Here is a 22,323-nt window from a genome sequence, read left to right as displayed (position 1 = left end):
TAGAGCAGTGTTTTGCATCTTGCATCTCTTTCATGGGTGTCATTTTTGAGCAGTGTCTTTTTTTATTGTGGATTTCTGTACATTAATCTTTTTTAGATGTTAGATGCATGAATAAGTCTTCAATGTGCTCTCGCTTTATATCAGTGGGTAGGTTCACCACTGTCCAAGTTTTTTTTCCATTTGTGAGTAATAGCTCTCACTGTGGTTTGCTGGAGTTCCAGATTAAATCTGTTTTTTTATGTATTTGAATCTACAGTTCCTGGTCCTTTCTCTGTGGAGTTTGCATGTTCTCTTTGTGTCTGCATGGTTTCCTCCCACAAGTTCAAAGACATGTACAGTATTTGACATTGAACCTGAACCGATGAATCATGTGTAACCTGTAAGTTTCTGTCCTGTCATGAATGTAACCAAAGTGTGTAAAACGTGTTAAAATCCTGTTAAACTAAACAATCTAGGTGGACAATTACTTTTTCACATATGGCCAGGTAAAGCTCAACAGCATTTACCCATTTAAAAAACATATTGCGATTCCTGGGGTTATTTATGCCTATATAATAAAAAAGTAGTTTGATGATCTGAAACATATAAGTGTGACTAATATGCAAAAACAGAAGAAACTGAAAAGGAGCTATTACATATACTGTATGTATAATGCAAAAGTACATACAGTAAAGCGTGGGAATGAGAGCATCATGATTTAAAGACCAAAAATAAAACCACCAGGCTGAAAAATGCTTATTATTGGTTAGATAACAAACAGCAAAATACTCAATGTTAGTATATTGTGGTACATGAAAACCATTTTCTATGAACATTTGACTTGTGGTTTGTTTGTGGTTAAGAATACTTTTTGTTAATATAAAGGTACAATGTCAGAACACATTGTGTGTAAATGAAATGTCTTGTCCTTGGTCCCACTAAATGCCAAAAATAGAGTAATAATGAAGTCCACGTTGAACAGCAACCAATTATGCCTGTTTGTACGCCTGGCCAAGTCACTAGCACCTCAAGAGCTTGAGATCTTAGCAGTGATAAGCTACCACATGAGAAAACTATGCCAATCGAGCACTTGTTTTAAGAAACCAGTATTGTGTTGGATTTGATTTATTGGCGAAAGGCAAGAAACACCCCAGGAAACGCAGGGAGAACATGCAAACTCCACACGGAAAGGACCCTGGCTGCCCAGTCAGGGAATCAAACCCAGGCACTTTTTGCTGTGAGGCAACAGAGCTACTCACTGTGCCACCATGCTGCCCTAGTTGAAGCATCCAAATGAAATTTCTTTGCCAATGGGATTAAATTCTTCAAATTTTGTCAACACATAGCTCCAGTTGTTTATGATTTATAAATAATGTTTGGTGGTTACATGACATTTCTAAACCTTGTTCTTACTGCATACATATTCCTAAATAAAAGCAAAATATTTCTAATAAAATAAGGTACAATGTGCTTAAAAAGCAAAAAAAAAAATGGCCCACCCCCAACACTGTGCATGGAAATGCCTATTTCTTAGCAATTGTGCATGTCATGGTCATATATTAAATGTTGGGCTGATGGTAGTTACTCAAAATACACATGTTGAACAGCGTAACAGTGGAAGAAATGGCTCCAGGATGCACTGTAGGACAATCCACCTCACAATGAACATCCTTTACATGTTTATTTATTTATTAGGATTTTAACATCATGCTTTACACACTGTGGTTACATTTATGACAGGACAGGTAATTACTCATTACACAAGATTTATCAGTTCACAAGTTTAATGTCAAACACAGTCATGGACAATTTTGTATCTCCAATTCACCTCACTTGCATGTCTTTGGACTGTGGGAGGAAACCGGAGCTCCCGAAGGAAACACACACAGACACGGGGAGAACATGCAAACTTCACAGAGAAAGGACCCGGCTACCCACTGAGCCACCTTCTTTAGATGTTTTTGTGGGTCAGAGCTGTTTAGACAGCATATTATGTTAGTGGCCGTATGTTTTGGCTCATTGGTGGATGTCTATATTTGCTCCATAAATATGTAAAGCTAAATTTAATTTTACTTTCATATATATTGAAGAAATTAAACAATTATCATGACACAGGAGTTGTAATACTAATATTACTAATAATACAAATCATTATTAATAATTACTACTAATATTAATTATACTAATACTAATTAATTGTAATATTAATAAAACTTAGTAGTATTTCATTATTTTTTATGTTAGCAACAGTCTAACTATTGTGTTATATGCAGTATGAATGTAAAAGTTTGCTTGTTAGGAATACATTACACATGACTCTATTTCAAACATTCCAGTGCATTTAAATACAAACTTTAAAGTACAAAAATTAAAATACAATTTTAAATGTAGTTGACACCTCGAGTCATTTAACTTACTTAGCCTTTTGTTCCTTAACGTTATGTACTAAGTCTTGTGTGCAAAGTCTACTTAATAAACAGGCACAAACTTCTCTGAACAAAGTGTCTCCTTATTCATGCTGAAATAACTGTAGAAATGGGAGGACTTGGGAAGTGGAAGAACAGTAGAGGCTAAGCTTCCTCCTGCCTCTGTGTCCAAGAGAGTGAGTCAAGTATGAATGGTGAAATTCCTACAGGTCAAGAGATAAGAGTGTCCTAATTTAGCAACTGCCCTCAATGCCAAAGTCACAAAAGAGCTATTTGTAAAGAGCTATGTCTAATACAGTCCACTTGAAAACATAGAACACAAACAAAACCAGCTGTAAAAACATTTTATTGTGTATATGAATATATATACTATATATACACTGCCTGGCCAAAAAAAAGGTCACACACTCTATTATTTGGTTGGACCGCCTTTAGCTTCGATTACGGCACGCATTTGCTGTGGCATCGTTTCCACAAGCTTCTGCAATGTCACAACATTTATTTCTGTCCAGAGTTGCATTAATTTTTCCCCAAGATCTTGTATTGATGATGGGAGATTTGGACCAATGCGCAAAGTCTTCTCCAGCACATCCCAAAGATTCTCAATGGGGTTCAGGTCTGGACTCTGTGGTGGCCAATCCATGTGTGAAAATGATGTCTCATGCTCCCTGAACCACTCTTTCATAGTTTGAGCCCGATTAATCCTGGTATTGTCATCTTGGAATATGCCCGTGCCATCAGGGAAAAAAAAATTGATGGAATAACCTGGTGGTTCAGTATATTCAGGTAGTCAGCTGACCTCATTCTTTGGGCACATAACGTTGCTGAACCTAGACATGACCGACTGCAGCAACCCCAGATCATAGCACTGCCCCCACAGGCTTGTACGGTAGGCACTAGGCATCATGGGTGCATCACTTCAGCCACCTCTCTTCTTACCCTGATGCGCCCATCACTCTGGAACAGGGTAAATCTGGACTCATCAGACCACATGACCTTCTTCCATTGCTCCAGAGTCCAATCTTTATGCTCCCTAACAAATTGAAGCCGTTTTTGCCGGATAGCCTCACTGACAAGTGGTTTTCTTAAGGCTACATGGCTGTTTAGTCCCAATCCCTTAAGTTCCCTTCGCATTGTGCGTGTGGAAATGCTCTTACTGTCACTATTAAACATCCCTGAGTTCTACTGTAGTTTTTCTGGACTGAATCTTCCAGAAAGACAATAATACAAAGTACACCATAAAATCAACACAAAAATTGTTCACTAACCACAGAATTAAGGTTTTGCCATGGCCACCCCAATTCCTGACCTCAACCCCATTAAAGACCTATGAGATGAGCTATGAGAAGAGTCCACAAGCATGGACATTGAAATCTAAAACATCTGTAGAGATTCTATATGAAGGAATGGTCTCAGTTCTCTTGTCATGTGTTATTTAGTCTTACTAAGCATTCTAGGAGAAGATTTCATAACAGGATTTGTTTTTTTCTGTCAATTATTGTACTGTTTCATTTTACATTTACATTAAGCATGTCTTTACTGTATGTACCACAATATGCTGCACTTAATACTACTCTTCAGATCATCTAGAGGTGTATACTGTGTAGAATGATCACAACATTCTTGTTAATGCATTGTTCAACAGTATAAAGGCTTTTATGAATTCATCAATTAATAAGTTATAATCAATCATTTATAAAAACTGGGGTATTTGTAACCCTGTTATTAGGTCATGTGGTAGCCGGCTGGTTCAATTTTAAAAATGAAATTTTACATTAGGAACCAATGCTGTTACAATAGTGACTTGCCTTTAGAACTTCAGCATCAAACATTTTTCTCTGTATTTCAAATCTGCATTGGCCTCTTCTCACGTGTTTCTACAAGACTGAGATCAGAGAAACTTTGTGGATCTGGAGCCTATTGTGTGTTTTGGGTCAGTCGTAGAGCAGCAGGTGGGTTAAGCCACAGCGTTTCATTTCACAGTCCATCTGGAATGCACCACGGTGGTGGCCAACTACATTCAGCACTAGATTCTGTCAGCATGAAAGAATTTCCTCAAAGAGAAAAGAAATGGTCCATGTAAGAATGTAGAATTGTTCTGGTGTGCAGCAAGACCGCCTATTACAGATAAACACAAAGCCGGGTCTTTGTTTCATTTGGGAAATAAACAGAGCACATTCAGACACACACAAGCAAGACACAGATATCAATATGAGTGTCTGTTTCTCAAGGGCGTCAATAGTACCTTCACATGTATGCAAGTGACCCATGCCATGGGCACTAAAGCACCCTCGTACCCTCACCACTGAATAAACTCACAACCATATTTGACAACCCATTTTTTTATATGACATACTACATTTTTTATTCTATTTATTCAATTACATATTGTGTACAACATTACTTGGGACAGTGGTAGCCTGGTGGGTAGAGCTTTGGGCTATCAACCGGAAGCTTGGTGGTTCAAATCCAGGCTCTGCTAAGCAGTAGGGCTGAAACGATTCCTCGAGTAACTCGAGTAAATCGATTACTAAAAATCATCGATTCAAATTTTTTGCATCGAGGAATCGTTTAATCCGCACAACCATATACAGCTCACGGTGTTTTACACGGACGACTTTCACTTTTGCGCAGCGTGTTTAACGCTGTGTGCAGGTGACGTGAAGAATCTGAGGGCTGCGTCCCAAATATCTTAAACATAAACAGAACTTAACAGGACTTAATCCGGGTTCTTTTTGCGGACAGTTTAATGAACACTACGTATTTGGACACGTTCGCCGCTCCTGCGAACTGAACGTATCAGTTTAGGACGCAGCCGAGATTTGATAGCGCGGACTGCAAAATATAGAGAGAAAATAGCGAACAGGAGGAGACTGGACAGAGAAAACCACAGAAAGTTTGAGATCATTTTAAGCTGATAAAACTAAAACTCAGTATAACATCCACACCATCAGAGCGTCGTGTTTACTTTACTCATGTTTACTGACTTTACTTCGTTTCAACCACCACAGGCTTTTATGAAGATTTAGGCAAACACACACATACACACACACACACACACACACACACACACACACCAGATCTACCTCATCTAGAGACACAATCCTGACAGATTTTTATCCCCCTACAAACACCACAAAACCTCCCAACAAAATATTAAAGCTTTATGTTCTGCGTGAGCTGTAGCTGAAACTTTGAGTTTTGAAAGTTGCACAAATTACAGGCTTATGTTCATGTATTTTTGTTTATTATTATTTACGACTTGATGACCTGATGTTTCAGGTTGCCTGTTTACATTTTAAAAGTAAATTGATTTATTTTTGATTTATTTATTTTTGCATTTAAAAAATGTTAAACTGTCCTGTATGCAAGGAATACAAATGTACAGTTTGGTTTAAGAAACATGTCTTATTTAATCTAATATGTATTTGTTTTTGCTCTTTGTTAAAGCAAAAGTATTTCTTATCCGATTACTCGATTAATCGCTGGAATAATCGATAGAATACTCGATTACAAAAATAATCGATAGTTGCAGCCCAACTAAGCAGCCACTGTTGGGTCCTTGAGCAAGACCCTTAACCCTCTCTGCTCCAGGGGCGCCGTAAGTTGGCTGACCCTGCGCTCTGACCCCAGCTTCCAAACAAGCTGGGATCTGCAAAGAAAGAATTTCATTGTACTGTACACCTGTATATGTATAAATGACAAATAAAGTATATATTCTTGTGTACTTTAATTCTTTGTACTTTAATACTTTTTGCTTTAATGTACCTGGAGCTGCTGTAATAACTGACTTTCCCTATGGGATTAATAAAGCTATCTATCTATCTATCTATCTATCTATCTATCTATCTATCTATCTACCTACCTACCTACCTACCTACCTACCTACCTACCTATCTATCTATCTATCTATCTATCTATCTATCTATCTATCTATCTATCTATCTACCACCCTCATTATTGACTAAAGTCTGAACGGTCCTTTTCGCCTTTGGTAAAATGACCATCTGAACTGAGCTGCACAATTTCTGCATTGAATTGTTGTCTTTATGTTTGCATAACAGAGTTTCAGGTTGCATTTCGTAATGCAGCAGGTGACTGTTAAGTGACAAGGGTTTTTCAAAAGTCCACATGACTATATTTATCACAGTAGCATGATGGTTCCTCATGTAATGCAATTTGAGAGCTTAAAGGACATGCACGTACAACTGTGGTTTTACAGTGTACATTGTAATGTACGGTAGACCTAAACTTTTTGTATTGAGAAATGTTCTTGTAATTACACTTCTATTACAAAATTTAGTTCAAAGTGGTGAGTCACAACCCATTGGGGAATCTTCCTTTTATCCTTCCTTTTATCATGATACCCTCACCCGTAACCAATTTTCCTGCTCAGTAGAATGGTTCAATACGGTGTAAATAAGCATTCTATAAATGTTTTATTATTATTTTGGCCATGTCTCAACATAATAATTAGCTAATTCAGTGTATTTCATACACATCAATCTCTTATGACTGTCAGAAAAGTGAATTATTGTCTAGGTATCATATGCAATAGCAAGAAGAGACCTTTTATACTGGTCCAACACAGTTTACCGTGCCACTTAAGTGAAGAGGCCATGCTGTATCTCAAAAGTGAGTGGCCTAGTTCACAGGTCGCCAGTCTACCTGACTGCATGTCTTTGGACAGTGGGAGAACGCTGGAGCCCCCAGAGGACTCCTCACAGAAAGGACCCAGACCGCCCCACCTGGGAATCGAACCTAACCATCTTGATGTAAGGCAAAAGTTCTACCCACCAAGCCACTGCACTACCCCATCTAGTCCCATCTAGCCACATCCAGCAAATCATATAGAGAGAAACTGATTCATGATACATAAAACAAACCATTAATGGCTACAAAGATTGGTCCCAATACTGTGAAACATCTCAATATTTTACTTAGAGGTAGACATATACACGTTGAGCACTGTATAATTATCAATAAACTAAGTTGAAGTTCTGAATATTTGGGATCTGTAGAAGGTACCTCAACAGCAGATGTAACTGAACAAGTAGTTCACACAGTACATTACCCACTAAGATATGAATGATTCAGTAAAAAAAGATGACATTACAAAGCATGTCTAGTTAAATCAATACATGGATAATACACTGTGTTGATAAAAAATGAAATGGAATAAGTCACGCCTCGCCACTGAGGTGCCAGGTATAGATCTGCACATGCAAGAACTGAAAATGAACCCAATTTTTAGAATGCTCAACCAAGGCAGAACAATACTGTGGCTAAAAAGCCACAAACAAAAATGGGTAATGGGAAAATAAAAGCATGGGTAAAAATAACGGAAACAAAGTAACAAACTCAAAAACATCTGCAGAGCTCAAAAGAGAAAGTGGGTTGAAAAGGGATAGCGCAGAAATGAAAACTGGTATTCCCAGTATGGCAAACTGTTCATAGAACCTGTGACGGCACAGTTCTCAGAAAAAGAGAAAAGCAAGGAAACCTACAGGGACAGCAACGCATGAGCGGCACACCACCCCACCAGCTGCCACAGCAAGTACCCAGTGTGGGTCCTTTCCAGAAAATGGGCCATCACGTCGCTTCTGAGGCAACTAGGGTGGTTTCCTAGTGATGCTATTAAAGAGCAATGAACAGAGAAGCTGGCAAATCTGTGAGGAAATAACCGTGATAGTGTATTAATGCTTTACGAGGCTCAGGTGACTGTAATTTAAGTGAAACTGACATGCCAATTATCTGTGCCTTCATACATATTTGGCAAGGCAGAAGGGCATGATTCTATAATCAAGCCCTGCCGCCAATGTCCACAGCAGGTGGGCCTGTTACACTTTTATATAAGCTGCAGGCATATGTAAGCTGCAATATAAAAATAACTTTTCAGGAGCTATCCAAATCTATCAAATGAGCTATCAAACAGGGTTTGTTAAAACTTAAAACCCAACGAGAGCAGTTTTAAAATAATGTAAAATATGAATAAAACATTTCCTTACATTTTTACCATTTGTCAAACAAAAATGTACTGTAGTATCCTCTGGACAACCATCCTTTGTTCCTCTTTGATCGATCTATATTATATTCTGTCCTCTTATTTCCTCTAGACTCTTAACCACACTGGGCAGGATATCAAATCTGACATTTCCTCAGCCTGAGCTTCGTCTCTCCTTCATCTTTGCAGTGATGAATAACTGTATTATAATCGAGTCAAAAAGGGAAGCAGATGTCCACCACGGGAGCAGATCTGGTGACAAACTGCCTTTCTCTGTCTCTGTTTCTGTCTCTGTGTACATTACATACATTCACAAACCAGACAGTCAGTTAGATTTACATATACACTATAGCATTTTTGTACAGAGCCTCTTCAAAATTAAATAATCACGAGTGTCTGTTTATGTGTTGACACACATGCAGGACATTGATGGCATACTCTCAACAGACGGCACTACCAAACAATCTGCTGCCATGGAGCCTTAGCGTGCCTCCCCTTGGTGATCTGGACCTTACAGATGCACTCTCACCTGCTGCACTCTGCAGTGCTGTTCTCTGACTTGACCTTGTAGGCCAAAATACAGCCTGCTCTCAACACAGAAATACATTTTCAAAAAATCTTGAATCTTTTTTCACCTTTAAAGATCATTCATGACAGTGGCCAAAAATGGCCAAAAGTATGTGGACAGCCCTTCTAATTATTGAGTTTGTGTGTCAGCTACATCCAGTGCTAACAGGTATAGAAAATAATTCAATAAAATAAATAATATGCTTTCACACTGAGTTTGGTGTGGTGGAATTACAGTGTCCTGCACAGCGACTTCAGGCCAGCATGCTTCAGCTCTAACCTACATTCACACCAGCACAAGATTATCATCTCATGCTTTCCAGATAGTGGTCCAGTTCAGTGGTCTCCATTGGTCCAGATTGGGTTCATTGGAGTCCAAGCATTTCTGACTTAGGATTACAACTCATCGCTTGGCAGGGGGGGTCTTGGTTCCACATTCTTTATTTAATTTTGAATTTAATTAGTATTTATTTTCATAAAATCGCTTTATCCGTGTTTCGGTTGTGGCAAGTCTGGTTCCATTGGGAAACACAGGGCACAAGGCAGGAATACCCTGGACAGGGTACCAATCAGATATAGCCAATCAAGTCTGTGGAGATGCTTGGCTGTTGGATAAGATTTCAACTCAGATCTCAGTGATGGGTAGTGATAGCTCAATTGTTAAGCTACTGGACTAGTAATCAGAAGGTTGCCAGTTCGAGGCCCCACCACTGCCAAGTTGCCCTGAGCAAAGCCCTTAACCCTCAACTGCTCAAAATCATGTTCAAATTGTAAGTCGCCAAAAATGTAAATGATGGTGGGCTAGTGTATTATAACATCTAGCTACTTTATGGTACTGCACCACTCACTTTAATGTACAGGGTGGGCCATTTATATGGATACACCTAAATAAAATGGGAATGGTTGGTGATATTAACTTCCTGTTTGTGGCACATTAGTATATGGGAGGGGGGAAAACTTTTCAAGATGGGTGGTGACCATGGTGGCCATTTTGAAGTCTGCCATTTTGGATCCAACTTTAGTTTTTCAATGGGAAGAGGGTCATGTGACACATCAAACTTATTGAGAATTTCACAAGAAAAACAATGGTGTGCTTAACGTAACTTTATTCTTTCATGAGTTATTTACAAGCTTCTCTTTGTTTACAGCCATTGACATGTCGCAGAGGTTAACACGTGAGGAGCTGATAGAAATTGTGTTGATGTCTGGTGAACGCAGTACCCGGGTCATTGCAGCAGATTTCAATGCAAGACACCCTACGAGACCACCCATCTCCCATGCTACAGTTAGCAAACTGCTTGCCAAGTTTCGTGAAACTGGTTCAGTGTTGGATTTGCCAAAATGTGGACGCATGAAAACTGTCACTAATGAAGAAACATCAGTGGCTGTCCTAGCTTCATTCAGCAAGAGCCCACAGCGTAGCACTCGCCGCATGTCACTGGAGAGTGGCATCAGTCGAACATCCCTTCGGCGGATATTAGCTACTCACAAATGGCACCCTTACAAACTCCAGCTGCTGCAGCATCTCAACGAGGATGACCCAGATCGGCGCACTGAATTTGCAGAATGGGCAAAACAAAAATTGGAACAGGACCCTCAGTTTACACAGAACATTTTGTTCAGTGATGAGGCAAACTTTTACGTGAATGGTGAAGTTAACAAACAAAACCACCGCTATTGGTCTGACACTAACCCACATTGGATAGATCCCTGCAAGACTGTTGGAACACAAAAATTGATGGTATGGTGTGGTATATGGGGTACAAAGATAGTGGGGCCATTCTTCATCAATGGAAACCTCAAGGCCACTGGATATTTGAAATTGCTACATGATGATGTGTTTCCCTCTTTATGCACTGAAGCTGGCACGTTCCCTGAGTTTTTCCAGCAAGATGGTGCACCACCACATTATGGGTGTCAGGTCCGAGCATTCCCAGATGAACAGTTTCCTGGAAAGTGGATTGGTCGTCGTGGGCCAGTTGAATGGCCCCCAAGGTCTCCCGATCTGACCCCCTTAGACTTTTATCTTTGGGGTCATCTGAAGGCAATTGTCTATGCTGTGAAGATACGAGATGTGCAGCACCTGAAACTACGGATACTGGAAGCCTGTGCTAGCATTTCTTCTGCGGTGTTGCTATCAGTGTGTGAAGAGTGGGAGAAGAGGGTTGCATTGACAATCCAACACAATGGGCAGCACTTTGAACACATTTTATAAGTGGTCAGAAACTTGTAAATAACTCATGAAAGAATAAAGTTACGTTAAAACCAAGCACACCATTGTTTTTCTTGTGAAATTCTCAATAAGTTTGATGTGTGACATGACCCTCCTCCCATTGAAAAAACTAAAGTTGGATCCAAAATGGCCGACTTCAAAATGGCCGCCATGGTCACCACCCATCTTGAAAAGTTTCCCCCCTCCCATATACTAATGTGCCACAAACAGGAAGTTAATATCACCAACCATTCCCATTTTATTTAGGTGTATCCATATAAATGGCCCACCCTGTATACTATATGTATATACAGGGGTTGGACAAAATAACTGAAACACCTGTCATTTTAGTGTGAGAGGTTTCATGGCTAAATTGGACCAGTCTGGTGGCCAATCTTCATTAATTGCACATTGCACCAGTAAGAGCAGAGTGTGAAGGTTCAATTAGCAGGGTAAGAGCACAGTTTTGCTCAAAATATTGCAATGCACACAACATTATGGGTGACATACCAGAGTTCAAAAGAGGACAAATTGTTGGTGCACGTCTTGCTGGCGCATCTGTGACCGAGACAGCAAGTCTTTGTGATGTATCAAGAGCCACGGTATCCAGGGTAATGTCAGCATACCACCAAGAAGGACAAACCACATCCAACAGGATTAACTGTGGACGCAAGAGGAAGCTGTCTGAAAGGGATGTTCGGGTGCTAACCCGGATTGTATCCAAAAAACATAAAACCACGGCTGCCCAAATCACGGCAGAATTAAATGTGCACCTCGACTCTCCTGTTTCCACCAGAACTGTCCGTCGGGAGCTCCACAGGGTCGATATACACGGCCGGGCTGCTATAGCCAAACCGTCGGTCACTCGTGCCGATGCCAAACGTCGGTTTCAATGGTGCAAGGAGCGCAAATCTTGGGCTGTGGACAATGTGAAACATGTATTGTTCTCTGATGAGTCCACCTTTACTGTTTTCCCCACATCCGGGAGAGTTACGGTGTGGAGAAGCCCCAAAGAAGCGTACCACCCAGACTGTTGCATGCCCAGAGTGAAGCATGGGGGTGGATCAGTGATGGTTTGGGCTGCCATATCATGGCATTCCCTTGGCCCAATACTTGCACTAGATGGGCGCGTCACTGTCAAGGACTACCGAACCATTCTGGAGGACCATGTGCATCCAATGGCGGTGCCGTGTATCAGGATGACAATGCACCAATACACACAGCAAGACTGGTGAAAGATTGGTTTGATGAACATGAAAGTGAAGTTGAACATCTCCCATGGCCTGCACAGTCACCAGATCTAAATATTATTGAGCCACTTTGGGGTGTTTTGGAGAAGCGAGTCAGGAAACGTTTTCCTCCACCAGCATCACGTAGTGACCTGGCCACTATCCTGCAAGAAGAATGGCTTAAAATCCCTCTGACCACTGTGCAGGACTTGTATATGTCATTTCCAAGACGAATTGACGCTGTATTGGCCGCAAAAGGAGGCCCTACACCATACTAATAAATTATTGTGGTCTAAAACCAGGTGTTTCAGTTATTTTGTCCAACCCCTGTATGTGTATATGTGTGTGTGTGTGTGTGTGTATATAAATATATATATATATATATAATAAAATTTGTCAATTTATTTATACATAAATTCTGCCCTCCGTTCCTTTTCAAGAAAATGTCCTGAAATGAGTTGCAGTTTGTCTTTCGACTTCACTCGCAGAATCCGCGATGGGACTGAAGCTCCCAGTCATTAACTGACTAATGATTAAGTGTATTGCTTTGACAATACGAATGTCCTTATTTGTCATGCCAATAAAGCTTCTTTTGAGTTTGAGAAGTGACAGTGTAGATCTCAAACTAGCTGTCAATCAAAACGGGATTCAGCCTTTCGACTGATCCTCCAATCATCTTGCAGACGATCAGCGTCTGGGGGCGGGACAAATTCCTGGCATTTATCCAATGACCAGCGAGTTTTGAAGCAATGGAAAAAAAAAACTCCCATGCAGCCCCATAGAAGTGAAGAGACGCTCAGCTTCTGCAGGCAAATGCATTGACGCTCCGGGAATGTATGAGAAGTTCGAGTCAGTCGATTTGTGATAAGTAGCCGATTCTGAACGAACTCGTCTTTGAGATGAACGTATTCTAATGCATTTCTAATACAACTGTACATATTTGACCATTTAATTTTTTACGTTTTAGGGGAAGCTGAGCTTCCCTTGCAGTCTCAGAGAAATCGCCACTGATATATATATATATATATATATATACAAACGAGTAGTGCACCAATTTGTGCAAACGCTGAAAGGCCAAAAGTATGTAAACAGCTGATGCTTGATCTTGTTGGACGTCCCATTCCAAAACCATTGGCATCAACATGCAGTCTCCAATTTTGGAGTGTGTACATGGCAAATTGTGCCCAAAAAAACAAAAAAACAAAAAACATTTAAGAGTGCCTGACACGAATGCCCGCCTTACAATCGACTTTTCAATTTATGCCACACGTGTTCATATGGGTTGAAGTAAGGGCTCTGTTAAACCATGTCCTTATGGACTTAGGCGCAGGGGCACAGTCATGCATGGTGGAATAGGAAAGTGCCCTGCCCAAACTGTTGCCAGAAAGATGAAAGCATATACCTAATCTTATGTAAGTGGTTTTATTCACCTGTTAGCAACTAATGAGACTGGAACACCTAAACTTAATAATCACAAGTGGTTTCCATAGACTTTTGGCCGTATAGTGTAGATTCTAGTACTACAGCTACTGTAACACTTCAGAAGAGCCACCAGCTTTCAGCACAGTTCAGTTTTTACTCACACACGTTTTGTTTATAAACAAACATCAGGTTACACTAAATAACGGTGCAGCTGCTTCCTGTCCATCCATCCCGCGGGGAACACAGCGACCCGATTCAGCCGATATCACCGTCCTCACCATTAGAATCTTAATCACCACTATAACTGGACATGCTCTTGCTCAATAGTAAACTAACTGGTGTTTATTTTTCATGTCTCCTACCTGTCGAACTTGCTGCTGTGCCGGTGGGGACTGAGTTTGTTCTCCGGGCGACGCCATCAGAGAACAGCGTCTTCAGCAGCGTCTAGATCCAGTACAAAGCTAAAACACTATAAACACCCGGACACTCCGCAACCACGTCATGGTCAGTCCACTTTACTGTCTATACTGGTAGTGCTGTAGGTAAAGCTGCTGTTTCGGTGGCGCTGGTGACCTCCCAATGACATCCGAGTAAACAGGACTATATACAGTGAGCGCTGGTGAGAGGAGAGAGAGAGAGAGAGAGAGAGAGAGAGAGAGAGAAGCGCACACACACGCGCACACACACTAATAACCACAAAAACACAGTTTATTTAAATACAACCCCAAATTGGAAAAAGTTGGGACAGTATGGAATATGCAAATAAAATAAAAATGCAGTGTTCCTTACATTTACTTTGACTTTTATTTGATTGCAGACAGGATGAACCTGAGATATTTCATGTTTTGTCTGCTCAACTTCATTTCATTTATTAATATACCTCCATTCCTGCATTTCAGGCCTGCAACACATTCCAAAAAAAGTTGGGACAGGGGCAATTTAGGTCTAGTAATGAGGTGAATAAACTAAATAATGATGTGATTCCAAACAGGTGATGTCAGGAGGTGATTGTAATCGTGGTTTGGTACAAAAGCAGCATCCAGGAAAGGCTGAGTCTTTGATGAGCAAAGATGGTCGGAGGATCTCCAGTTTGTCTACAAATGTGTGAGAAAATGATTGAAATGTTTAAAAACAATGTACCTCAAAGAAAGATTGGAAGAGATTTGCATATTTCTCCCTCTACAGTGCATAATATCATTAAACGATTCAAGGAATCGGGAGAAATTTCAGTGCGTAAAGGCCAAGGGTGCAAGCTTAAGCTGAACGCCTGTGATCTTCGATCCCTCAGACGGCACTGCATCAAGAACCGCCACCCAACAATATCTGATATAACCACATGGGTGAGGGTTTACTTTGGCAAACCTTTGTCAAGCACTACAATACAGAGTTACATGCACAAATGCTACTTAAAACTTTACTGCGCAAAAAAGAAGCATTATGTTAGACATGTCCAGAAGCGGCGTCGACTTCTCTGGGCTTGGAGGCATCTAGGATGGACCATCACACAGTGGAAACATGTATTGCCATCAGATGAATCAGCATTCCAGGTCTTTTTTGGAAAAAATGGACGCCCTGTGCTCCGGACCAGGGTTGTAAAGGACCATCCAGACTGTTATCAGGAACAAGTCCAAAAGCCAGGGTCTGTCATGGTATGGGGCTGTGTCAGTGCCCTTGGCAAAGGTCATTAACACTTGTGTGATGGCAGCATTAATGCAGAAAAGTACATTGAGATCTTAGAGCAACATATGCTGCCTTCAAGACATCATCTTTTCCAGGGACGTACATGCATTTATCAACAAGACAATGCAAAACTACATGCTGCACACATTACAAAGGCGGAAGAAGAGGGTACGGGTACTGGACTGGCCTGCCTGCATTCCTGACCTGTCCCCAATAGAGAGTGGAGAATTTTGAAACGAAATCTCAAACTTGTAAAATACCCATCAATTCCTAATGCTTTGATTAAGTGCCGATCTCACAAACACAGCATTATAGTAAGGGGAATGTTTATAGATGCATTAATGTTTGCAAAAGTCAGTGGGATGAGAAAGACATCTGCAAAGGATGATATATTTAGAGACAAATATATATCTTCATGGGAAAGGTGACATTTGATAGATAGTGGGCACTTAGAATCAATTTGTAAGGTTTTAATTTCTTTCACGATACATGCAATGGATAGCTGTGATCAATAATGTGTGTTTTTTAGTGTGCATTTAGTTACAGCACTACTTGGATTATAGGGCATTAAATGTAGTTGTGTAATATTAATAATAACAGTATCAGCTATGCATATTGCTTATTTCTTTTCTGTTGTTGATATTCAGGTGACACCGACTAGGCATTACATTATGACCACTGACAGGTGAAGTGAATAACACTGATTATCTCTTCATCACAACACCTGTTAGTGGGTGGGATATATTAGGCAGCAAGTGAACATTTTATCCTCAAAGTTGATGTGTTAGAAGCAGGAAAAATGAGCAAGCATAAGGACTTGCGCGAGTTTGACAGGGACCAAATTGTGATGGCTAGACGACTGGGTCAGAGCATCTCCAAAACTGCAGCTCGTGTGGGGTGTTCCCAGTCTGCAGTGGTCAGTATCTATTAAAAGTGGTCCAAGGAAGGAAGAGTGGAAAACCGGCGAGAGGGTCATAGGCGGCCAAGATTCATTGATGAACGTGGGGAGCGAACGCTGGCCCGTGTGGTACAATCCAACAGACGAGCTACTGTAGGTCAAATAGCTGAAGAAGTTAACGCTGGTTCTGATAGAAAGGTGTCAGAATACACAGTGCATTGCAGTTGGGTATGGGGCTGCATAGTCGCAGACCAGTCAGGGTGTCCATGCTGACCCCTGTCCACCGCAGAAAGCGCCAACAACGGGCATGTGAGCATCTGAACTGGACCACTGAGCAATGGAAGAAGGTGGCCTGGTCTGATGAATCACGTTTTTCTTTTACATCACGTGGATGGCCGGGTGCGTGTGTGTGGCTTACCTGTGGAACACATGGCACCAGGATGCACTATGGGAAAAAGGCAAGCCGGAGGAGGCAGTGTGATGCTTGGGGTAATGTTCTGCTGGAAAAACCTTGGGTCCTGCCATCCATGTGGATGTTACTTTGACATGTACCATCTTATCTTTGGTTACTGTCTTTCATTAATTTTGGTATGTTTTCATTCAGGTTTCCCTCTATAGGCTTCCTCTCATATCCCAGAACAAGTCAATAGGTGGACTGGTTATTTTAAATTGCTTCTAGCTGTGAAGAATTGAGTAAGTGGGATACTGGACTGATATCCTGTCCAGGGTGTATTCCTGCCTTGTGTTTTTGGACTAGGCTCCAAACCCACGATGTGCCTGACCTAGATAGAAAGCAGTTACTTAAGTTAAATGAATGGATTGATAAATGGTATTCATACCCATTTGAGCCTTTTATAGAACAGCACATAACTCATGCTTATTGGTCCTGTTAATAATTTATTTAGGGCACTCGCAGAGCTTTAACAACTCAAGCTTTTTTAGGATTTCAAAGCAGCATGATGTAACTAACATAGCCAGCTGCAGACACATCAGTCACAAATACTGGGAATGACTTATGGGAAAGTTAAATTATGGCAAAGTATGTCAAAGATGAGTGATCAATATCAACAGAAACCAGCAGTGATTGCAAGTCAGACCTTAATGACCATAATGGACATGTGGGTAGATTTATGTTTTGAGGAAGCCGAAAGAGGATTTGTGTGGATTCATAATTCTCCTGACAGCTATCTTGTGAAAATCATTAGTTTCAATGTTTGCTTTGCTTAGTCATTTTACAGGCAACAAATATTAGCCACTTCTACAGAACCAGGTGCATCCTATGGTGCACATACTTTCCGTAATGATGTTTCCATGTTCCAGAATAACATCGTCCCCATACATACTTTGCAACAACGCCAGTGTGAAGTCAAGCTTCAATGATGGCCTCCCCAGTCACCAGATTTAAACCTTTAAACCTTTATGGAACCTTTAAGGTTTATGAGTAGTAAGTAGATTTCCACCTGCTTTAATCAATATTCCACCACTTGAATTCAGGAATGTCAGAACTGTTCTAAGAAATTTCTGTAGCTGAGTGAGAATACCGTGAGAGTCCATCCAAAAAAAAAACTACTGTTTTTACAGAAATTCTAAAGGGACACTTGCTCCCTTCCCTTGTCAGTGAGCATTATACTCAATTATTCTGAATGCCCTGAACATACTGAACTCCCACTCATCCAATTCAGGATACACAGACAGAAAGATAAGTGATTCATGACTCTCTACTATGATGTATAAAGTCTATTTAGTAAACGTGAACGTGGAGTCAAAGAGGCCATTTACGTGAAGAGGGAACGACCATCTCTGAACCGGGGAGGGGGCCTGAGAGTACATCTCTCACCATCATACAACGCCGTCATTGAAGCGTTACCCCAATCATGTGTGAAAGACACACATGACCATTGTAATTAATGGTCATTGTGAATTTCATATGGACCTGATCACCTAGCCCACCACTGCTGAGACCGGGGTATGAACCTCGTTAGTGCTTTTGGCCTGCTAGGTATCTATCTACACAGACATGATTATGGCCGAAGCCCTGCAATGGAGTGCACTCTGTCCAGGATATTTCTGTCTTGTGCTTAGTGTTTCTGGTGGAACTGGGCTTGCCATGACCCTGACTAGGATGAAGCATCATTAAATATTAGTGCATACTTGTCCCAGTTCAATTTAACAGGCCAATTTTGTGTCTTTGTCCATAAGACTCAGATTAAGAGACTCAGATTAAGAGACTCAGATTAAGAGACTCAGATTAAGTTGACACAGATTAAGCAATGTAATTCTCTAGAAGGGAAATATTCTATCAGTCAGCCAGGCGCCTACACATACTCAATTGGGGGTGGTCAAGCCAAAGAGGTTTCTCATTGCTGCTACAATTACGGCCTCTGCTTGCTGGTCGGTGGTACCTGCACAGAGCTGGTGAATAATGGACAGCAGTGCTGACGGAAGCAGTTGTCTAGTACATGTGTGTCAGTAGTTGGATATGACTAGATTGAAAGAGAAGGTGAAAATGCATAAATATAATTATTAAAAGGAAGGTCACTAATCATTGTTTACTATAGTATTAGGATGTCTGAACTTATGAAAAAATAAACCACAAACAATTACAATCCACCCCAGACTTTTTTCTCCCTCTATCAGACTTTACGGTACTTATTATTAGAAGAGCACTTATTATTAGGATAGGTATTGTTATTTTGTTATAATGATATGTAATTAATCATTCCAAAATGTGTATTAATTGTCTCAGTATCCAATATTGATGTGCATTACAGTTTTCCAGCTAACATTTTGTATGTTGACCCTTGGCTTGAGTGTAACAATGACTACCCATGTCTTGTATTGCAACCAAAGAAAATATTTTTAGTGCTGTATGCTTCAGCCCTGGGTAATTTTGTGTGCTTATGCTTATTCCTATAGAAATGAGCAGTTGCTCCTGGATATTATCTTATCACAATGTCATTGCATACTGTATGCGGCCAGATCAGCTTAAATAACTGACTTGTTAGTTAATGTGTCATTACTAGACATTACTAAGGCTCATTGAGACTGCAGAATTTGTGAACCTTCTTGTAATGAATGTAGCCAAAACCACTCATTTACAGGACATGCAGGTTATTAAAATCTTTTAAAGCTTTTGAATGCCCACCGCCCCAACTATATATTTTACAGAATTATACAGCACATAAGTTATCTGTTATCACATTTACATTGTGTCATAGTTGAATTTGAAGCAACCAGGTCACATGGCTTTGCTTTCGTTGTGCCCTGTTGGTTTGAGTTCATCTCAATGTCACATGAGCATAATTGTTCCAGTATGGGCCGCAATGGAAAAATGTGCTGGGTGAACATCACAGCAGCAGACTGAGCTGTCAGTCAAAGACCAGTGACCTTCAGTTCAGCTGGTACTGAGGAATGAGAGTGTTAGGTCAGGATTAATATAACTATAAATGCATGGCAATATTCTGGGTTGATTTTTGGTCCCCAGTAGTCTACATAAGGACTTATTTTTTAAAGAAGCTGGTAGTTAAAGGTCCTCTAGGTGGTATTCCAAATAAACTTGGAAAAATTGGTTGTATGAACTGAAATAAAATGTGATGATTTAAAATCTTTAAAAATCTCAAAAAGATTTAAGCTGTATCAAAAACATTTTACATGTATTTTGACAATATTTTTATATTGGTATTTTGATAAAAATTCCATTTTGTTTTTATTTGAAAATTGTGTTCATGCTACACATGCAACATGTTTAATCACAAACACACTGTAATCTCAAGAATCTTTTCTTTTTTTTCTATTTTATTTATGTATTTTCTCCCAATTTAACGTAGTCAGTTTGTCTTCCGCTGCTGGGGAATCCCTGATTGCAGTCGAGTCATTCCTTCCTGCAGGCACTGCCAATTATGCCCGCTAGATGGAGCCCAGCCGACCGATGGTAATGCCGAGTTTCGAACCGAGGAGTTCAGAATCTCGGTGCTGCTCAAGAATCTTTTCTGACAGAAAAAACTAAAAACTAAAGTCTAAAATGATCAGACACATTTGGTGAGAATGAGGTAATAGTAATGGTACTCTCAACAAAAACATTTTCTTGACATAAATGTGCAGGAAGTTTAAATGTAACACCGTTGCACCATATCATGTGAGGGTCTAAACCTGAAACACTTACCTAAACCTGAAACCTCGTAGTGTCTACATTCAGGAGAAGTCAGTCTTTTATTTTTTATTATGTAAGTCTCCCGCAACTGTACAGTCTTCATTGTTCCACTTTGCACTTCATAATGCACAACTTGTTTGTAATAACAGACACATCTGAACTGCAGGCAGACCTGTCTAGCATTGCACTCTCTGATTACACAACCATGCTGCTTTAACATGTGCGGAATGTGACCTGCCGTTGTTATGTTAATGTTAAGGTAAACCGTTTTAGATTATGTGTATAAGAAACATGCAAAAGTGATAACACCTAAAATGTACAATAATCTCTATTATTAAGAATTCAAAGAATAAATGACATTACTTTTCTACATAATCACCTTCCTTTGCGATGCATTTTTCCCAAGATCGTACCATTTTAATGCCATCAGCAAACAATGTTTTTGGTTTAGCATGTAGCCACTGATGCACCGCTGTTTTCACATCATCACATGAAAATCTTCTTCCCCATAAAGCTTGTTTGAGCGTCCAAAAAGTTGGAAATCAGATGGCACTAAATCCAGACTATAAGTTCTCTCTCAGTCTCTCAGACACAACCAATTACTACTCCTCCCACCCTCACAGTTTCCAACCAAAATATAAAAGTGTGAAAACTTTTTGAAGATCCCTCATACAAGCTAATATGCTAACCACCTCAGTGGATAACTTGTGAGAATTCTGCTTTATATAAAATATCAAATAGATCTGATTTATTATCAACTTTTTTTTTTTTTTTTTGCAATACAATCACAAAAATGTACAATTATTATTATTAAAAACATCCAGCAGTCCACTTCCATCAATTAGGTTCTTGTGTGTCTTTAAACGAGTCCAGCCCAATGAAATTATTCAATAGGGAAGACTTTGTTGGAACGTTTGGCAGGAATGAAGGTTTCTCTCATAGCCTGCCACACCCTTCTGAAGAAGCTGCTGACTCGTTTCTTCAGCTTTGAAGAGCTTGGTTGATCAGCTTTGTCTAAATAAAAAAAGAAATGTATATTTAATTTAAGGTACAAACCAGTTTACTAATTTAAAATAATGACTGTAGTATTTTCCTGTATACTTACCAGCTGGTTCAACCATGGAGCTCCTAAGCTCTTCCTCATCATCAACCGTAGCTTCTGGATTTGAAGAGCTTGGTTGATCAGCTTTGTCTAAATAACAACAGAAATGTATATTTAATGTACGGTACAAACCAGTTCACAAATATAAAATAATGAATGTAGTATATTCCTGTACTTACCAGCTGATGCAACCATGGAGCTCCCAAGCTCTTCCTCACCATTAATCGTAGCTTCAGGAGTTTGGTGTTCCTCTTGGTAATTAATATAATATTCACCAGATATTGTTGTCAAGGTGGAGTCTGACTCAAATGAACAGATGGAGGATGATGAAGACTGGTATTCCAGCAGGGCATCATCAACAATATCCACCTCTGTCTCATTTGGTAATCCACATGCTACTGTGATTGAACTGAGACTACTTCCCCCAGAAATTGAGGGAATGTCTGACAGATCAGAGAAACACCTAACACATAAAAACACACCAAAATCAGCTTTATATTACACAGAAATGTTTCTTTCTTTCTTCTCATGTTGGATTTGGACTTACTCATCAGATATTTCAGTAGAGGAAATCATTCCAGAGGAGCCATGACGATAAGATAAAGAGTGATCCATTATGATCATTGATTCATCTCTCATCATCATGGTAGCTGG

At 40.1% G+C, this 22,323-nt stretch overlaps 1 protein-coding gene across 1 annotated transcript in view; it reads right to left on the bottom strand.

The window, feature by feature from the left end:
• Positions 1-14,345, bottom strand: part of ank2b (ankyrin 2b, neuronal) — a 206,401-nt gene extending 192,056 nt beyond the window's left edge. Inside the window, exon 1 of the mRNA XM_062994040.1 lies at positions 14,202-14,345. Within this exon, the coding sequence (XP_062850110.1) occupies positions 14,202-14,258 (57 nt within the window). The 5' untranslated portion in view covers positions 14,259-14,345. The remainder of the gene's footprint in view (positions 1-14,201) is intronic.
• Positions 14,346-22,323: the final 7,978 nt, after the last annotated feature.

The sequence above is a fragment of the Trichomycterus rosablanca genome, chromosome 4 (assembly GCF_030014385.1).
Source record: "Trichomycterus rosablanca isolate fTriRos1 chromosome 4, fTriRos1.hap1, whole genome shotgun sequence".
NCBI lineage: Eukaryota > Metazoa > Chordata > Actinopteri > Siluriformes > Trichomycteridae > Trichomycterus > Trichomycterus rosablanca.
Note: the sequence above shows the minus strand (reverse complement) of the source record. Positions and strands in the feature narration are given on the sequence as shown.